The sequence below is a fragment of the Nicotiana sylvestris genome, chromosome 5, assembly GCF_000393655.2.
Source record: "Nicotiana sylvestris chromosome 5, ASM39365v2, whole genome shotgun sequence".
Lineage (NCBI taxonomy): Eukaryota > Viridiplantae > Streptophyta > Magnoliopsida > Solanales > Solanaceae > Nicotiana > Nicotiana sylvestris.
This window is the reverse complement of record NC_091061.1, coordinates 177,828,184-177,847,713: the sequence shown is the minus strand read 5'-3', so window position 1 is coordinate 177,847,713 and position 19,530 is coordinate 177,828,184. Positions and strand designations below refer to the sequence as shown.

General features: G+C 38.0%; 1 protein-coding gene across 4 annotated transcripts; it reads left to right on the top strand.

The window, feature by feature from the left end:
• Positions 1-1,282: 1,282 nt before the first annotated feature.
• LOC104234819 (TMV resistance protein N-like) lies at positions 1,283-18,616 on the top strand. Of its 4 annotated transcripts, none has more exons than XM_070145695.1 (7): positions 1,283-2,144; positions 2,555-3,629; positions 7,901-8,197; positions 8,678-10,534; positions 10,641-10,734; positions 18,035-18,137; positions 18,254-18,616. In XM_070145695.1, the coding sequence occupies exons 1-4, from the start codon at positions 1,639-1,641 to the stop codon at positions 10,511-10,513; spliced, it is 3,714 nt and encodes a 1,237-aa protein (XP_070001796.1). In that variant the 5' UTR covers positions 1,283-1,638; the 3' UTR covers positions 10,514-10,534; positions 10,641-10,734; positions 18,035-18,137; positions 18,254-18,616. The 4 variants fall into 4 exon arrangements, with proteins under 4 accessions (XP_070001796.1, XP_070001795.1, XP_070001794.1 ...); XM_070145694.1 differs by having other exon boundaries at positions 17,161-18,137; XM_070145693.1 differs by having other exon boundaries at positions 17,146-18,137.
• Positions 18,617-19,530: the final 914 nt, after the last annotated feature.

Genomic DNA, 19,530 nt, shown 5'->3' with positions numbered 1-19,530 from the left:
TAAGTATCTTCTCTCCCGCATCTGTTGTCGCCCGTGCCTCCTGACTGATTACCACGCATTGACCATTTGACCAGTCCACGTGTCATGACACGTCATCTTCAATATATAAATTCAGTTTTTTCCCAATACAGTTAGATAACCTGAAATCCCCCAAATCCCTTTTATTTAGATCACTTGTTTTTCTTTTTAATCCACTATTTCTAGAAAATACTATTAATGTGAATGTTAAAGGTACTAAACTATACAAATTATTCATGGAATATTTTTAATTGGCATTGCACTCACTTCTCTTCTTGTGATAGTGGTTTTGAAATTGGTTTAAATTTTTTATAAATTTTCAACCATATACACACCGCAGAATTATGTGGGTCTATTTGTTATGTATACGCAGCTACTCATCATGTATGTACATATATATTTGAATATATTTTATACTTGTCTAGTTAATATAGAGCTCGGTCAACTAACTTAAGGAGTGTACAATGCGTAGATATTTGATTAAAGCAAAGTTAAATTCGATAATGAAAAATTTCCAAAGAACTTCAACTTCTATCACTAATACTTTCAAAATCTTCGTACCTTTGATTTTGATAGAACGAATTCATTAAAGGATGTTATAAATACTTTTGAAATTTAGAGAAGCTATCTAAATTTGATTCTTCAATTTACTACTTTGTTTATTAACCATTGTACTATTTTAATATTTTTTTTCAATTAAGAAATCATATAAATGCCAATTATTTTGAAAATAATGTATCACGAAGAAGAATAAGTGAGTTAACTAAAATGATTCAAGAGGTTAGATTCAAAATTAGAATTGTAAATTTGAACACCACCACCCACCCACCCACCACCACACACACAACGCACAGCCCAAAAAAAGTAAAGGAAAAAAGAAGTTGAGAAACGGGGAGAAGAGGAGGGAAATTGGAAGAGTTAGAGGAAGACTGCGAATCTGGGTATAACAACTTTGCTCCAACAGTGGTAGGGATATACAATTTTCTTTCGGAAGAGAATTACAAGGTATTTTTGCTTAATTAGTTGATTCTTCTATTGCCATTTTCCATAGAATTAAGTAGACATAGTATTTGGACTTTGGAGCAATAATTCTATTCAACTGGCCATATTATTTTCTTTGTTTCTTCATCGGCTTGTACTTTTAGCTGCCCATTGTGTACATCTTACAGTGGACTTTTGGTGCAGGGAGGGGTGTGTGTGTGGGGAGGGGGGTGTGTGTGGTGTGTGTGTGTGGGGGGGGGGGGGGTTTCCTAATACATTCTATTACATACAGTTCAAAGAAAACCCAATAAACAATAGTTCTAATCAACTGGAGTAAGAGATTAAGAAGCTTCACAGAAATTTCCTACTACTATTTATATTCAATAAAAAATTGTACCACATATAATACTATATATATGTATAGTATTATATATATGAGTTGACTAGATCCAATAACAATAATTTTATTCAACTGGAGTACAGCCCATAGCTTTAGAATCTTTCATATATGAAGTGTAATTGCTTATGCTTCTCTCCTGTATATAATTTTTTCCTGAAATATCATCAGCTGATCTCTTACCACGACCACACTTTATCCAGAGTTCTTTTTGTTTTCATATCAACCAATTAACTGAATCCATGGCATCTTCTTCTTCTTTCGCGAGTAATTCACAGCACTGTCCTCGATGGAAGTACGATGTTTTCCTAAGTTTTAGAGGTGAAGATACTCGCAAAACGTTTACAGGGCACTTATATGAAGGCTTGAGAAATGGGGGAATATTTACCTTTCAAGACGACAAAAGGCTAGAGCATGGCGCATCCATCTCAGAAGAACTTTGTAAAGCTATCGAAGAGTCTCAAGTTGCCGTCATCATTTTCTCAAAGAATTATGCTACATCGAGGTGGTGCTTGGATGAACTAGTGAAGATTATGGAATGCAAGACTCAATTTGGACAAACTGTCATACCGGTCTTCTATGATGTGGATCCATCACATGTTCGGAACCAAAGGGAGAGTTTTGCAGAAGCATTTTCCAAACATGAATCAAAGTTTAAGGATGATGTTGAGGGAATGCAGAAGGTACAAAGATGGAGGAGTGCTTTAACTGAAGCGGCAAATCTCAAAGGTTGTGATATTCGTGCCAGGTGAGTTAAAAACACATTAGCTGGAACAGAGGGAATACTTTGCATTCAAAATCGGATGCTTCATAGCTGGAACAGAGATAATACTTTGCATTCAAATTTGGATGCTTCTATGAAGACTAGCTATACATATTCTATACCTCAAAAATGAGTTAAACAGAATCCTTAAATAAATTTTTCATATTTTCTAAAAGAAGATTGATGGTTGATTATATATGCTTCTATAAGTAAGAAGACGTAGCTTATCAGTTTAATTACTCAATTATATTGTTACATAGATACTATTTTGATTGGTTCTTCAAGAGTTTGATTTATGTGTCCTTTTTATCATTATTATGCACTATACAGTGTGAAAACTTCTTGTTATTGACTTTCTTACCTGTATATATCAACAATGTTCTTATTTTTTGTAGGATTGAATCAGATTGTGTTCAGCAAATCGTTAACCAAATTTCCAAGTTATGCAAGTTTTCTTTGTCTTACTTGCAAGATATTGTGGGAATAAATCCACATTTAGAGGAAGTAAAATCCCTACTACAGATAGAAATCAATGATGTTCGGATTGTGGGGATCTGGGGCATGGGAGGAGTTGGTAAAACGACAATAGCAAGGGCTATTTTTGATACTCTCTCATATCAATTTGAAGGTACTTGTTTCCTTGCGAATGTTAAAGAAAACAAATGTGGAATGCATTCTTTGCAAAATATCCTTCTCTCAGAACTGTCAAGGGAAAACGCTAATTACGTGAATAATAAGGAGGACGGAAAGCAGCTGATGGCTCGTAGACTTCGTTCTAAGAAGGTTTTAGTTGTGCTTGATGACATAGATCACAGAGACCATTTGGAGTACCTAGCAGGGGATCTTGGTTGGTTCGGCAATGGCAGTAGAATTATTGCAACAACAAGAGACAAGCATTTGATTGGGAAGAAGGACGCATTATATGAAATGACTACACTAGCTGACCATGAAGCTATTCAATTGTTCAATCGATACGCTTTTAAGGAAGATGTTCCAGATGAGTTCTTTGAGAAGCTAACGCTGGAGGTAGTAAGTCATGCTAAAGGCCTTCCTTTAGCGCTGAAAGTGTGGGGTTCTCTCTTTCATAAGAGAAATATAACTGAGTGGAGAAGTGCTATACTGCAAATGAAAAAACACTCTAATTCAGAAATTGTTGACAAGCTCAAAATTAGTTATGATGGATTAGAGCCCGTGGAACAGGCGATATTTTTAGATATAGCATGCTTCTTACGAGGGAGAGAAAAGAATGAGATCATACAGATTCTTGAGAGCTGTGAATTTGGAGCTGATATCGGATTGCGTGTCCTAATTGACAAATCTCTTGTGTTCATCTCCGAAAAAGATACGATTGAAATGCATGACTTAATACAAGATATGGGTAAACATGTAGTGAACATACAAAAGGATCCGGGAGAACGTAGCAGACTATGGCTCGCTGAAGATTTCGAAGAAGTGATGATCAACAATACGGTAAGTAGGCTAAACACTGCAGTAATATTCAATTTCTATTTTTCATATCCCAAAGTCATAAAGGGTCAGTCAGTTTCAATTAGATGTTCTTCTTGCTTCATATTCTTGCACAAAAGTCATTTTAATTGTTTGTTTTAGTAAGAGAAGAAAAAGTAACATTAATTGCCGTCAAAAAGGCACTTAGCGTTGCCTAATCCGTTATACTGATGTTATTAAGCCATGAATTAGTCTAGTAGCCACTTAATCTGTTTAATCCATCATTCTTCTGATTAACTTGAAATTTGTATGACATTTTATACATATATAATAACTCAATAGGTGTCACGACCCAAAAATCTCTCCAAAGGAGTTGTGATGGCACTTAGTCTCTAAACTAGGTAAGCCTAATATTAACTGAAATAACATTGATATTTATTAAGTTAAAATGGAATTTCTCTAAACAATTTACCATCCCCAAAACCGGTAGTACAAGTCATAAGCTTTTCTAAGAGTAGTTATATAAAATAAATACATCACAGTTCCGAACAAAAGGAACATATGAAAATAAGTACAAATTGAAGGTGACTCCGAGGACCGCGAAGGCTGCAACAGGTTTACCTCGAGTCTCCACTGCAACGAACAGCTACTATCGATCAAATACCTGGATCTGTACACAAAAATGTACAGAAGTGTAGTATCAACACAACCGACCCCATGTGTTGGTAACTGCCTAGCCTAACCTCGGCGAAGTAGTGACGAGGCTAGGACCAGGCTACCAAATAAACATGTGCAATATAGCGTACAAAATAATAGGAAGCATATAACAATGGTGGCAACAATGATCAACCAGTAATATAAATAGCAGGCAACAAGAACAAAATAAATGTTTCCCAACAAATAATAATTACAAGTGCAATCAATTTAATCAAGTCCTTCAAATATAAATCTTTCGCCTATAAATCCTTCAAGTAATAATCTCTAAGATAATATGCTTTTCAATAAATATATTTCGAATATATTTCCTTCAAATAAATATTCACCTTGTGATGCCTCATTTCATAATCATAAATAATATAGGGCTTAACCCACTTTCATAATTTCACGACACCTCGTGCCCACATATTTCTGTCTCATTTTGCGCAACAATATCCTCATATTACTCAGTTAATAGGTTTCATAACCCAATACAATTAAGAATTCTCAAGGAGCCTCATTCACTTAACATAAAGTAGAGTACATCTGCCAACCCAAATATGAAGTTAACAAGAACAGATGAAGTTATTTTTAGAAATCATTTGATAAAGAAAATACCCTTTTAAATTAAAGTACAATATCGAATGAATTATTATTATCTTTAATACGAGAAATCAATAAATCAAAACATAGAAGAAATTCCCTTTTAAGTAAAGTACAACCTCAAACGGTTTAAGGAAAATTAAGTTGAAAATCAATTGAGTTAAAAATGTAACAATTGTTGAAATTTAAAGTATTGAATATATATAAAACAATAGGGCGAGGTATTGTCACCCCTATGAATTCCCACACAAAGGATCACCGTCGTAAAGGAATCTAAACCATTAAAACACTTGAACTGATAACAACAATTACAACGGAGACAAAATAATCACGAAAGGAGTACAACTCAATGCATAGATAACAACCGGGGATCTCACAGGATACCGTCCTGTAGTCCCAAATGTAAATACTCGGGGATCTCTCAGTATCCTCCGTATATGAGCTAGGGATCTCTTGGTATCTCGAGGATCTCTTGGTATCCTCAATATATGAGCTGGGGATCTCTTGGTATCCCGAGGATCTCTTGGTATCCTCAATATATGTGTCGGGGATCTCTTTGTATCCTCAATATATGTGCTGGGGATCTCTTGGTATCCCGAGGATCTCTTGGTATCATCAATATAAGAGTGCAGGGGGATCTCCCGGGATATCGTCTCGTAGTCCCAAAGTAAACAAACAACGCAACGAACAGAATCAACAGTTACATCACAACAGAAGGATCGAACATCACCGCAATACATATAACAACAACAAATGACAATAATACAAGGTAAGACAAGTAAATCAACTCAGGGGCTGTAAATCACAAGAAAATGGTAGAACCAGCTCAAGGGAATAACCATAGAAACGAATACGGGCATAAAATAAACAGTTCAATAACGGGAAAACTAACACGTAGCAACGATCCCACAATATACAAGTCAATAATAAGGAAATCAACACGAGTCAAATAGTTATGAAAATGTAACATAACAATAGGAAAGGCAAAACTCTTCAGTTAAGTCAAATATGAGTCACATTAATCAAAGTATAAGACTCACGGGCATGCTTGACACCAACGTTTAGATACTCGTCACCATGCCTATACGTCGTACTCGACAAATAACACATAACAATTATGACACAACTCCTAATCCCTCAAGCTAAGGTTAGATCAAACACTTACCTCGCTTTGCAACCAATTTAGTTCACTAGTAGGCCTTTTCCTCGATTATCCAACTTTGAATGGCTTGAATCTAGCCAAAAATAATTCGATACAGTCAACAAAATTATAGAAATCGATCCCATATGAAAATATTAATTTTTCCAATAAAATTCGAAATTAACTCAAAAATCGCCCGCGGGGCCCACGTATTAGAATCCGGCAAAAGTCATGAAATATGAACGTCCATTCCAATACAAATTCAACCATACCAATTTTATCAAATTCCGATAACGAATCGACCTCCAAATCTAAAATTTTCATTTTTGAAAGGTTTACAATTTTTCTCCAATTTCTTCCATTTGATTCACTAATTTTTGATGAAAATAACCATGGAATCATTAAAAATAATCACTTTTGGATATAGAACACTTTCCCCAATCCATATGGTGGAAATCGCTTCAATCCGAGCATAGCTCCAAAAATGAGAAGAAAACTCGGACAGCTCGATTTATACACTGTCCAGCATTTTCGCTTCTACGGTACTGTTCACCATAGGTGTGGTTTACTGTTCACCGCAGATGCGGGATCGCTGTTCACCGCAGATGCGGTACTGTTCATCGCATCTGCGAAAATACCAGCAAGTGCCCAGAAAATTGCAGCAGTTTTTTATTTCACTAAAAATGCTCTAACTCCATCATACGAATTCGGAATTCGACGATTCTTGTTCCTATGAGTCACAAATAATAATACGAACCTATTCCTTCTATCGAAACATAATTTGGAGCTCATTTGCTCAGTGCAATACCCGTTTCGCTCGTTAAACAATTAACTCATGTTTCGTGTCAAAAACCCAATCGCGACTTGATGAAATTAGACCAAACTTTCCAGATCACTCTTATAATTCATTATTAAAATTTTGGAAGTCTCGAAATCAAGTTTCGATCTCTAGAACTAAAAATGGTCCTTTGGATCACTACGTGCTTATGCTCAAAGCACCGAACTCTTCCAAAAAAATTCTTCCAAATTCATCTGAGCCCCGTGGGATCCCAATGAAGTATACTAACAAGTCCCATTAACATGACACAAACTTAGCCGATGCCTCAAATTACATTGAACGACACTAAAACATGAATCGGACCCCAATTCAAGCTTATTCAAAACTAACAAATTTCAAATTCCACATTCGATGCCGGTACCTATCAAATCAATTCCGATTGACCTCAAATTTTACATACAAGTCATAAATGACATAACAGAGGTGTTCAAATTTCCAGAATCGAATTTCGATCCCGATATCAAAAAGTCAACTCCCCAGTCAAACTTTCCAAAAATCTTCTATTTTTCCAACTTTTGCCAAAATGTGTTAAATTGTCCTACGGATTTCCAAATCCAAATCCGAGCATATGCCCAAGTCCGGAATTGCCGTATGAAGCTATTGGAGTTATCAAAATTCTATTCCGGAGTCGTTTGCTCAAAAGTCAAACTCCGGTCTACTCTTTTCATTTAAGCTTCCAAAATGAGACTTATTCTTTCATTTAAATTCTGAATCTTCCAAAAATCAAGTTCTACCACACATGCGGGTCATAATGCATATTATGAAGCTTCTCGAGGTTTTAAGCCGTTGAACGAGACGCTAATTCTTAAAACGACAGGTCGGGTCGTTACAATAGGGATTCTTGTTACCATTGAATATTTTTTTATGTTAAAAAACTGCTACAATTTATTGGTATTTTTTCAATTAATTTTTCTATCATTGCATGAAAAACTTTACTTGACTATAAAGAAGTTTTCAGAAATATATTATTACTGACATTTGAAGCTATACTTTGTAAGCTAATGATCTTTTTACCAGGGGACAAAGGCAATGGAAGCAATTTGGTTTCTTTATTTAAAAGGACTATCTTTTACCAGAGAGGGCATGAAAAATATGAAAAGGCTTAGGATATTATATATACGTGATGGGTCACAGAATATCTGGGCTGACTCCATTTGCCATAATGGCTCCATGGAGTATTTGCCCAACAACTTGCGTTGGTTTGTCTGGTTTTGCTATCCTTGGGAGTCATTGCCATCTACATTTGAACCCAAAAAGCTCGTTCATCTTGAACTCCAGTCCAGTTCACTGCGTTATTTATGGACGGAAATAACGGTATAATAGCTGAATTCTACTTTACTTTCATTTTTCTCTCTAACTATCTTTATCCTTTATTAATGAGCAAATATTATTGCTTTCACCCGTTTTATGTTTGTCCTAGAATTATGATGCACGTCTTTAAATGAAAAAAAGCTTATTAATTTCATAAACTGTAGCACTTGGTAAAGTTGTCTGTGTGTGACCTATAAGTCACAGGTTCGAACCGTGGAATCGGCCATTGATGCTTGTATCAGGGTAGCCTGCATACATCACACCCCTTGGGGTGCGGCCCTTCCCCGGACCCTGCGTGAATGCGGGATGCTTCGTGCACCGGGTTGTGCCTTAATTCCATAAACTCAAATTAATGCATTTTATTTTATTTTGGGTTGTTCTCAGAGTATTGCTCTGGCATCTTTATGTCCTTGTTTTCCAAATCTTCTCATCACTATTTTAACTAAAAAGCTCAATAAACTCATTCAAACCTTTTCTGAACAGCATTTGCCGTCTCTAAGAAAGCTAAGTCTCAGTTGCTGTGTAAGCCTAATGCAAACACCAGATTTCACGGGAATGCCAAATTTGGAGTATTTGGATTTGAGTCTTTGCAGTAATTTTGAAGAGCTTCACTACTCCCTGGGATGTTGCAGAAAACTTGTCGAGTTAAATTTGATTTGGTGTGATGGCCTTAAGAGGTTTCCATGTGTTAACGTGGAATCTCTTGAACATCTGGAACTGCATGGTTGCTCCAGTTTACAGAAATTTCCAGAAATGAAAAACCTATCATCTATTCAGTACCAAACTCATATTACCAATCTAGACTTGAGCTTCTTAACAGACCTTGCAACTCTTCCAAGCAGCATCTGTAGGTTGAAAAATTTGGTTAGTCTAGATGTGTCATTTTGTTACAGACTTGAAAGCTTGCCCGAAGAGATAGGAGATTTAGAAAACTTGGAGAATCTTGATGCTAGCAGTACCCTAATATCACGGCCTCCCACTTCCATCGTCCGTTTGAACAAACTTAACTCCTTGGCTTTTGCAAAAGGAAAATCAGATAATGGTCAAGTTGCAGTTTACTTTGTGTTCCCTCCCGTGGCTGAAGGGTTACGGTCATTGGAATTTTTGAATCTCAATTACTGCAATCTAATAGATGGAGGACTTCCAGAAGACATTGGCTGCTTATATTCTTTGAAAGAGTTGTATCTCAGGGGAAACTATTTTGAGCATTTGCCTCAAAGCATGGCTCAACTCGGTGCTCTTCGATCCTTGGACTTATCATATTGTTATAGGCTTAAAGAGTTGCCAGATTTCATGGGAATGCCAAATTTGGAAACTTTGAATCCATTATATTGTATGAATCTTGAAGAGGTTCCTCATTCCATAGGAGTTTTTGAAAAGCTCGCTGAATTGACTTTGACTGATTGTGAACGCCTTAAGAGGGTTCCAACTCTGTGGATCGATTCCCTTAAATGTCTGCAGCTAAAAAAATGCTCTAGTTTAGAATATTTTCCTGATATCCGCGGAAGCATGAAATTGGAGTTAGAGATTCACATGCTAGGCAGCGTGATAAGGGATCTTAATTCGTTCTATAATTCGTTTCAACTTACCTTGTATCAGAATGACATCTCTATTTCAGATTCCTTGTCACAAAGAGTGTTTACCATTTTGCATAAAGGGAAGAGGATTCCAAGTTGGTTCCGCATTAAGGGAATGGATAGTAGTGTATCAGTCAATTTGCTTGAAAATTGGTATGTACGCGATAACTTCTTGGGATTTGCTGTATGTTACTCTGGCTGCTTAATTGACACCACAGCTCACTTGATTCCCTTTTGTAATGATGGGATGTTGGCGATGACCTTGGAACTAGGTTTTTTCTACCATTTAGAATGTGATGAGGAATCTACTATTCATCCTTTTAAAAAAAAATGGGATGGAGAATCTACTATTCATTTTTTCTTGGTACCTTTTGCTAGTTTATGGGATGCATCTAAGGCAAATGGCAAAACACCAAATGACTATGGGATTATTAGGCTATGGTTTTCTGGAGCAATGAAGGAGTTTGGATTTCGTTTGTTGTATAAAGATGAACTTGAGATCGAGGCCTTGTTACAAATGAGGGAAAATAATGATGAGTCAGCAGAACGTTGCACTGGGATAAGGAGGAGCAGATATGACAATGAAGCCAGTTGCTCCTCTGGTAAGAAACAAAGGTCACATTCTAATATTCAGGGCAGCTCTGTCTTTGAGAATTTGCAGCAACAAGTAGAGCCGCCAGTCTCTTCAGAAATTTTGAGGCTCAATCGTTCATTCCCAGAAATTTTTCCTAGTTGGCGGTGAAATTGTGTTCTCGCTTTTTATGTAATTCTCTCCTTCTATTAGCTACTGTCTTCTTTCAAACCAATAAACTTTTTATTTTTCATTCTTTCTTACTTTTTCCTTTTTCGTTTTCTTTCCCCTATTACAGGAGCTCATCAATGGGTGATGTACATATCAACAATGAGTTTTTTCAATTGATTCTCCATCTTGTCTCCGCTTGTTTTGACCCATGATTAACCATGGTGAGTTAAAGGATTCCAACAAGTATAATTTTCCATGATTAACCATTCTCATTGTCAGCTTTTTCATTTGATTTCTCTGCACCATGCTACATGTTTGATCTAATTAAGGTTGCGCTATATATCTTCAAGGTCATGAAATTAATACTAACATATGGTTTATGCTGCATTTTCAATTTTGCGACATATGGTCTTTCAAGATCTAATTAAGGTTGCGCTATATATCTTACCATATCAAACAATATTATTGAAAATGTTGGTTTATGTTTAGTTAACAATGGCATGCTGAAAATGTTGGTTTATGTTTAGTCAACAATGGCATGCCAATTGGAAGAGTTGGTGGAAAGAGTTGGTGTGGATGCTAGGAGGAAGCTTCCTCCTTTGATGTCACCCATGACATCAAGAGGAGGTAGTTTGATGTCACCAATGACATCAAGAGGAGGTCTTTACCTCTATAAATAGATGCACTCCTTCACTTGTAGAAATCATCCCAAAATAATACAATACATTGTAGTGAGTAGAGAGTTAAGAGAGAAATTCTCTTAAGTGTAATTGGGAAATCTCCCCTTCCTTTGTTAATATTAAAAGGGCAATTGTTCTCTGGTGGACGTAGGATTATTTTGATCCGAACCACGTTAAATCTTGTGTTCTTTCTTTTACGTTTCCGCTAACAATTGGTATCAGAGCGACAGGATTCTTTAACGATCCAAGGAGAAAGAACAAGCAAATATGAGTTCCATGAAGTTTGAAATTGATAGATTCAATGGACGCAACAACTTCAATATCTGGAAGATCCAGATGATGGCGTTACTGCGGAGGGAAGGTTCAATCCATGCTATTGACGGAAAGTATCCTACGGATATATCAGCTCCCGACAAGGAGAAGATTGAAGGGGATGCATTGAGTGCAATCCAACTATCCCTTGCACCTAACGTGCTTTGTGAAGTGAGTACGGGTACCGAAGAGACGGCCAAACAGTTGTGGGAAAAGCTAGAAGGGCTATACCAAGACCGATCAGTGACAACAAGAATGTTGTTACAACGGCGTCTTCACACATTTAAGATGGGGTCAGGTACTTCGTTACAAGATCATTTAGATGCGTTTAATAAACTTGTCATGGACTTACAGATTGCAGGAATTAAAAGGGAGGAGGAGACGCTTGCATGTGCTTTGCTATTTTCATTGACTTCAGGATATCGTGATATTGAGAATTCAATGATGTATAGCAAGGAGCCTATCAAGCTTGAGCAAGTGCGGCAGGCACTTAACTCTAGTGATGTGCGGAGGCACATTGAAGGAGATAGAGATGACCAGGCAAGTGGCCTCTTTGTAAGAGGCCGGACTAGCCAACAGGGAAAGACCAAATCAAAGCACAGATCAAAGTCTCGTGTGAACAAGAAGAATACAGAGTGTTGGGGTTGTGGCAAGAAGGGGCACTTTGAACGAGATTGCCCAATGTCAAAGTCCAAGGAAAAGGCGAGTGCATCTACAGTTGAACAGGTACATAATTTTGATAATGATTATGTACTAACAACATCGTGTAATAATAATAGTAGTTATGAAAACAAATGGGTGTTAGACTCTGCTTGTACTCTGCATATGACGTTCCGAAAAGACTGGTTTAGCAGCTACGAGAAAAGTGGAGGAACCGTAGTAATGGGCAATAATGCAACTTGTGCAATAGTTGGCATTGGCTCAGTTCGGGTTCGCTGCCATGATGGAATCGTGAGGACTATTACACAAGTCCGTCATGTTCCTGATCTGAAGAAGAATTTGATCTCCTTGGGTACTCTGGATGAACAAGGCTACAGGTACATGAGCGAAGCAGGAACTATGAAGGTGACTAAAGGTTCTTTAGTCATGCTGAAAGGCAAGCTGGAGAACGGCCTTTACACATTGGCCGGAAGCACCATTGTTGGCTCTGCAAATGCATCTACAGTGCAGTTATCTAATGATGACAAGGCAAGACTATGGCACATGAGACTGGGTCATATGAGCGCACGTGGACTGGAGATGTTGAGCAATCGTAAACTTTTGGAAGGTGAGAAGATCAAGCACGCTTGACTTCTGTGAGCACTGCGTTCTAGGGAAGCAGAAGAAGGTCAGCTTCAGCACTGGCAAACACAAGACAAGAGGAGTGCTAGACTACATCCATTCAGATTTATGGGGTCCTTCTAAACTTCCATCGAAGGGCGGAAAGAGGTATCTTCTCATTTTTATTGATGATTTCTCACGAAAGGTTTGGGTGTATTTTTTGAAGGCAAAAAGTGATGCTTTTGAAGCATTTAAAGAGTGGAAGATTTTGGTTGAAAATCAAATGGAGCGGAAAATCAAGTATCTTCGCACAGACAATGGCTTGGAGTTTTGCAATGAAGAGTTTAATGAATTCTGCAAGGTTCATGGGATCTCAAGACATAGGACTGTCAGGCATACCCCACAGCAGAATGGAGTTGCCGAGAGAATGAACAGAACTCTTCTTGAAAAGGCTCGTTGTATGCTCCTACAAGCCAAAATGTCCAAAGTATTTTGGGCTGAAGCAGTTCACACTGCTGCTCATATTGTCAATCGATCTCCAGCATCGGCAATTGACTTTAAGACTCCGAATGAGGTATGGTCAGGTGAACCCTCTAACTATTCATACTTACGAGTATTTGGGTGTCCAGCTTATTATCACGTTAATGAAGGAAAGCTTGAACCAAGGGCTAAGAAGGCCATATTCGTAGGGTATGTGGATGGAGTAAAAGGGTACAAACTTTGGTGTTTGTCTTTACTCAAATTTATAGTTAGTAGAGATGTCACCTTCGATGAATCCTCTATACTTGATCCCCGTAAAGTTTCCGTGGAGTTTTCAGGAAACAAGAACAACGAGCAGGTGGAGCTTCCGGTGGAGCTTGCCAAGGAAAAGGATCAAGAGACTCAGGTTAAAGATGAGTCAGAAGATGTAGGCGTTGAAGAACTTGCTGTCAATGAACCATACACAATTGCGAAGGGGAGGGAGAAGAGGCAGACACGAGAACCGGAACGCCTTATAAATCAAGCAAACTTGATTGCATATGCGTTCGTAGCTGCACAAGAAGAGATTAAAGATCTGGAGCCCTCCTCGTATATTGAAGCAACTTCTTGCAAGGATGCCGCACAATGGCGGTTAGCCATGACTGAAGAGATGGAGTCTCTTCACAAGAATCAGACATGGGTCTTAGTGAAAAGACAAAAGGGGAAGAGGACAGTTGGATGCAAGTGGGTCTACCGAAAGAAAGAGGGAATTCCTGAAGTGGAAGATGCTAGGTTCAAGGCGAGATTGGTTGCAAAAGGTTTCAGCCAAAAGGAGGGAATTGACTACAATGAGATTTTCTCTCCGGTCGTGAAGCATAGCTCAATTCGCGTGCTACTAGCATTGGTTGCACAATTTGACTTGGAGCTTCAACAGCTTGATGTCAAAACTGCTTTCTTACACGGTGATCTAGAAGAGACAATCTATATGGATCAACCTGAAGGTTTCCTAGCTGAGGGAAAAGAAGATCACGTATGCCAACTAAAGAAGTCTTTGTATGGTTTGAAGCAATCCCCTAGACAGTGGTACAAGAGGTTTGATGCATTCATGACTACACATGAATTCTCAAGGAGTGCATTTGATAGTTGTGTGTATCACAAGAAGATGTCTGGTAACTCAATGATTTATTTACTGTTGTATGTTGATGATATGCTTATTGCTGCTAACAACATTACAGAGATAAATGCTTTGAAGAAACTATTGAGTAAGGAATTTGACATGAAGGATTTAGGAGCTGCAAAGAAAATCCTTGGTATGGAGATTTCAAGAGAAGACGATGTTGTACATCTTTCTCAGAAGAGGTATATTGAAAGGGTTCTCGAAAGATTCAATATGCAAACGTGCAAGCCTGTAAGTACACCATTAGCTCCTCATTTTAAACTTTCAGAGTCACAAATGCCTCAGTCCGAGGATGAGGTGGAGCATATGTCAAAGATTCCTTATGCCAGTGCAGTTGGTAGTATTATGTATGCTATGGTATGCACACGTCCAGATATTGCTCAATCTGTAAGTGTGGTAAGTAGATACATGTCCAACCCAGGAAAGAGGCATTGGGAAGTTGTCAAGTGGATATTGAGATATCTCAAAGGAGCTTCTGGTGTTGGTCTTACCTTTCGAAAAAGTGGTACAGGTATTTCAATTCTCGGTTATGTGGATTCTGACTATGCAGGAGATCTTGACAGAAGAAGGTCCACAACTGGATACATCTTTACCCTCGTTGGCAGTGCCGTCAGTTGGAAGTCGACTTTGCAGTCGATTGTCGCTTTGTCTACGACAGAAGCAGAATACATGGCAGCAGCGGAGGCGGTAAAGGAAGCTATCTGGTTGAAAAGTTTAGTAGCGGAATTGAGTTTGGTTCAGCTGGAATCAACTCTTAGATGTGATAGTCAGAGTGCTATTCATCTAATGAAAAATCAGAGATTTCATGAGCGCACTAAACACATTGATGTCAGATTTCATTTTATTCGAGATGTTATTGATGAGGGAACTATCAAGGTCGTGAAGGTTATCACAGACGATAATGCTGCAGACATGTTGACCAAGATAGTCCCGCTCGCTAAGTTTGCACACTGCAAGGACTTGGCGGGGGTGTGCATCAACTGATGCAACTCCGAAGAGAACAGTTGCTAGGTGGAGGTGGTATGTTCAACAATGGTTTGATTCTTCTTGTTTCTTACAACGGGGTTGCCCAGTAAGCTTAGAAGTTTTGGCCAGAGTTGTTCACACGCTCGAAACGCAAACCAAGGTGGAGATTGAAAATGTTGGTTTATGTTTAGTTAACAATGGCATGCTGAAAATGTTGGTTTATGTTTAGTCAACAATGGCATGCCAATTGGAAGAGTTGGTGGAAAGAGTTGGTGTGGATGCTAGGAGGAAGCTTCCTCCTTTGATGTCACCCATGACATCAAGAGGAGGTAGTTTGATGTCACCAATGACATCAAGAGGAGGTCTTTACCTCTATAAATAGATGCACTCCTTCACTTGTAGAAATCATCCCAAAATAATACAATACATTGTAGTGAGTAGAGAGTTAAGAGAGAAATTCTCTGAAGTGTAATTGGGAAATCTCCCCTTCCTTTGTTAATATTATAAGGGCAATTGTTCTCTGGTGGACGTAGGATTATTTTGATCCGAACCACGTTAAATCTTGTGTTCTTTCTTTTACGTTTCCGCTAACAATTATTCCATGCTTAAAAAATTACTTCATTTAGCTGCATGTTTGTTAAATTGGAAAGAAGCTTAATTCTATTTATTGTCAAATTAAATCATCTAAAGATTTGTGCAGTATGAGGATTCTAATTTTGGCATCTTTTAAATATATCTCCATTTCATGGTTTTAAAATTCCATAAATGAAGTTTCCTGGATGTTTCATTATTCATTTTTCCACAACTTTCTAGTCAAACGGATTGGTTTCCTTCTCTGCATGGGAAATTCATGAACAAATATTAAAGAAAAATCAAGAATCATCTTTTTGGGACTATAGGTAAGAAACTCATTTATTTTCCAAGAAAACATTTTCCTTTGTGCCAAAATACACTCATAGAAATGTGACATTCTTTTTGGGACAGAATAAAAAGGAAATAGTGCCATATAAATTGATTCGGAAGGAGTAGTTTACACTTTACTCACCTTTTTAATGAGAATGACGGACTAGGCTTTCTCCTTAATAATTAATTATCATTTGTTTTGATGTATCATGGTTTTTGGAAAAGATGAATGTCTTAATTGTTATTAACCAATTTGATGTTCGGATTGGTTAATTGGAGTCTTTTATTAGGACATGTATCTAAACTTGTTTGGCTTTGCTGTGTGATATTTGAGCATCATTCCCCTATAGTTGACAAAAATGGCATAGTTTTCAACTTAATCTGTACATCTATACATGCTTCTATATCAAGAAGCCTCACGTACGAGGAATTTTTTATATCTTGTAAAATACATTCCCTCAAGTAGAGCATCAATCTGAGACTGAGAGCCTAGGGGAAGAAAGGAATTTTCTACATCTCCATACCATCATTCCTTCAAATACTTCGCAGTTCCTGCATATGGAAATTGCTCTTACATTTAGAATTTTTATAGCAGAAGTACCAGATAAGTCATAGTATGTAGTGTCGTGCTTCCTCATTGACTACTGATTTGATCCAATCTTTGAGGGAGAAAATGAGATGAGAGGGGGAAAAAAGTCGCAAGAATTATCTTTGTGTGATTCAATCTAGTTCAGTTGCAGCCATTGCATGACTTAATATTTTCTTATCACAAGGTTGAGTAGGTCACAAGCATGTATTAGATATTTTGTTTTCTTGTATTTGTGCTATTTTACCTTCGTTTACCATCTGGCGGTTGAAAAGAAAAGTGATTCTAGGTACACGGTTGTTAGGCTCATCCAAGGCGTATCTAAGGAGGCAGCAGGGAACTTGACCGTCAAGTTAGGAAAAAGCTGGCCAAGCCTGTGCCACTTTCTTACGTCACGAGAAAGGACTATCAGAGAAGTATGGGGCCGATACGCGAAGGATCAAATCATAGAGATAGCGGATCTTAAGAGGCTAAGAAAAGGAACCTCGACAACCTAGAGATCGCGGAGTCCGCGCCGATGCTGAAAGTGAAGAAGCTTTTCTCTCCTTTCAGTCGAGCATGCCTGCCCTTTAGCACTTCCCTTCCCACAGTAGGAGTAGGAGAAAGGAAAGCGCACTCGATCATTTACCATACCGTGTCGTAAGACAAAAAGTCACTCGCAACCAATATCTTGGTGAAAGGCCTCTACTCTACGAACCAAGTCTTTCTGACAAGGCACCAGCTTTCTTTTTTGATCCCTGAGTAGCATTTCCTTTCACTGAGGAATGGGCGGATGCTTCCCCAGAAAGAATAGATTCAGGTGCTCCTTCTGATAAAATTGATGTATATGAAGGTCTTCAGATAAGTTGGAGTCGTGGATGTTGTGAATAGAAAAGGAGCCGTCGAGCTGTGGAGATAAAATAACTGCATTCACAATTGAAAGATACAACCTTAGCAGTGAGTGGTTCTGGGTGCTGGGGCTGAAGTGACAGCCAGTGGAGTATTCTGTGACATGTTGCTACTTGCGTCATATCTTGGTGCTCCATCATAATTCATTTACTGAAAGCCAGTTTTCTGCTCTTCTGAGTACCAAGTTTCAGATTTTGTCTTTGTTGTACTGATTTTCATGTGGAAAGACATATTTGGTGTTAAGGTTGTAGTTCAACTGTATCTGTTTCCTTGATCGTCTCTCTCTGCAGACGTATACTCTACAGATAAAGATTTCAGTCTGGTACTAGATGAAGATGCCTTGAAGTTCTTCTCACAAGTCCACAGAGAGAAGGCAAAGTGTTATTCCCTAAGGTAGCTACTGATCCATGAGTTTAAAAACTTTTTAATATATCGTTTTGATGCTCTCTTTGAGGACTATATTGGAGGACGCTCTGTTTTAAATTCAGATATCTCTCTTGTTGTGGCAGGGAGGTCGGGAAAATGATGAAAAAGTCAAAGATGCAGCACAACATGAGACAGTGGAGGAAGCTGGAGCGCGAGGTGAAGTTGAGTTTAGTACTCCCTCATGATCTCCTTCAGTTCTTTTATACTACTACATCCGGTTCATTTTATATGACAATGTTTGACCGAACATGGAGTCTTTAAGAAAGATAGAAGAGTTCTGTCGCGCACCAAAAGTTCCCTTTTAGACCTTATGGTTTTAAAATTGACATTTTTATGCCTATAAGAGCATGTCATTGTATCATATAAAATGGATCAGTAGGGTATGCAATAATTCATTGTTTCTAAATTTCATTATGAAATGAATTCGCATCTTCGCCTTTGTCAAATAGCTTCCATAAACCAATTGCAGATGAATGTACGCCAAGCAAGAAAACTGTGCCAAAACGGGTGGTGGATGAAAGAAGCCTTGGAACTATTAATAAATCGCCTCACATCACAAAGCAAACAGACCAAATGGAACTATTTTTGGCAGAAATTCAAAAATAGCGAGATTTACAAGTGGTTATTCAAAAATAGCCACAGTTTCAAAAGTAATCGAAATTTAGCCCCTTTTTGTGTAAAGATAAATCTGAACGAAAACACTGATCAAAATCCGGAAAATACTCTAGTATAATATACTGGAGTTCCAATATAATATACCGGTCCAGTATAATATGCTGGAAGTTCATACACAGGTGCACCGATCTCCAGTATATTATGCTAGAACTTTTCGTATTGCAGCAAAATAGTGGCTATTTTTCAATGACTTTGCAAACGCTGGCTATTTTACAATAAGCAGCCGAAAACTGGCTAGCCGTGCTATTTTTAGGTACGAAACGTACCTCCAGTGGCAGAGCAACTATTCTTCCTTTGGAATGTAGAGCTCAAATACTTTCTGTCACTACCAAGTCCTACTGAAGAAGCATAGTCTCCATTGATATCGATCCATTGTCAAATGTACATAGTAGAAGTAGTTTGTGAATAGGAATTTAATCACTGAAAATGGTCAATGTAGCAGGCATATTATATACTACTTCAAAGAGATGATTCTAGAGCAACTCCAGTTTTAAGGTAACAAAATAGAAGTACTACAGGTAATCATAGGAGTATATTGTTTATTTGTTATCTCAAACAATATTAGCCGAGAGTCTCTAGGAAACAGCCTCCCTACCCCCGAGTAGGGGTAAGGTCTGCGTATATTCTACCCTCCCCAGGCCCTACTAGTGAGATTCTACTGGATTATTGTTGTAAACAATATAGA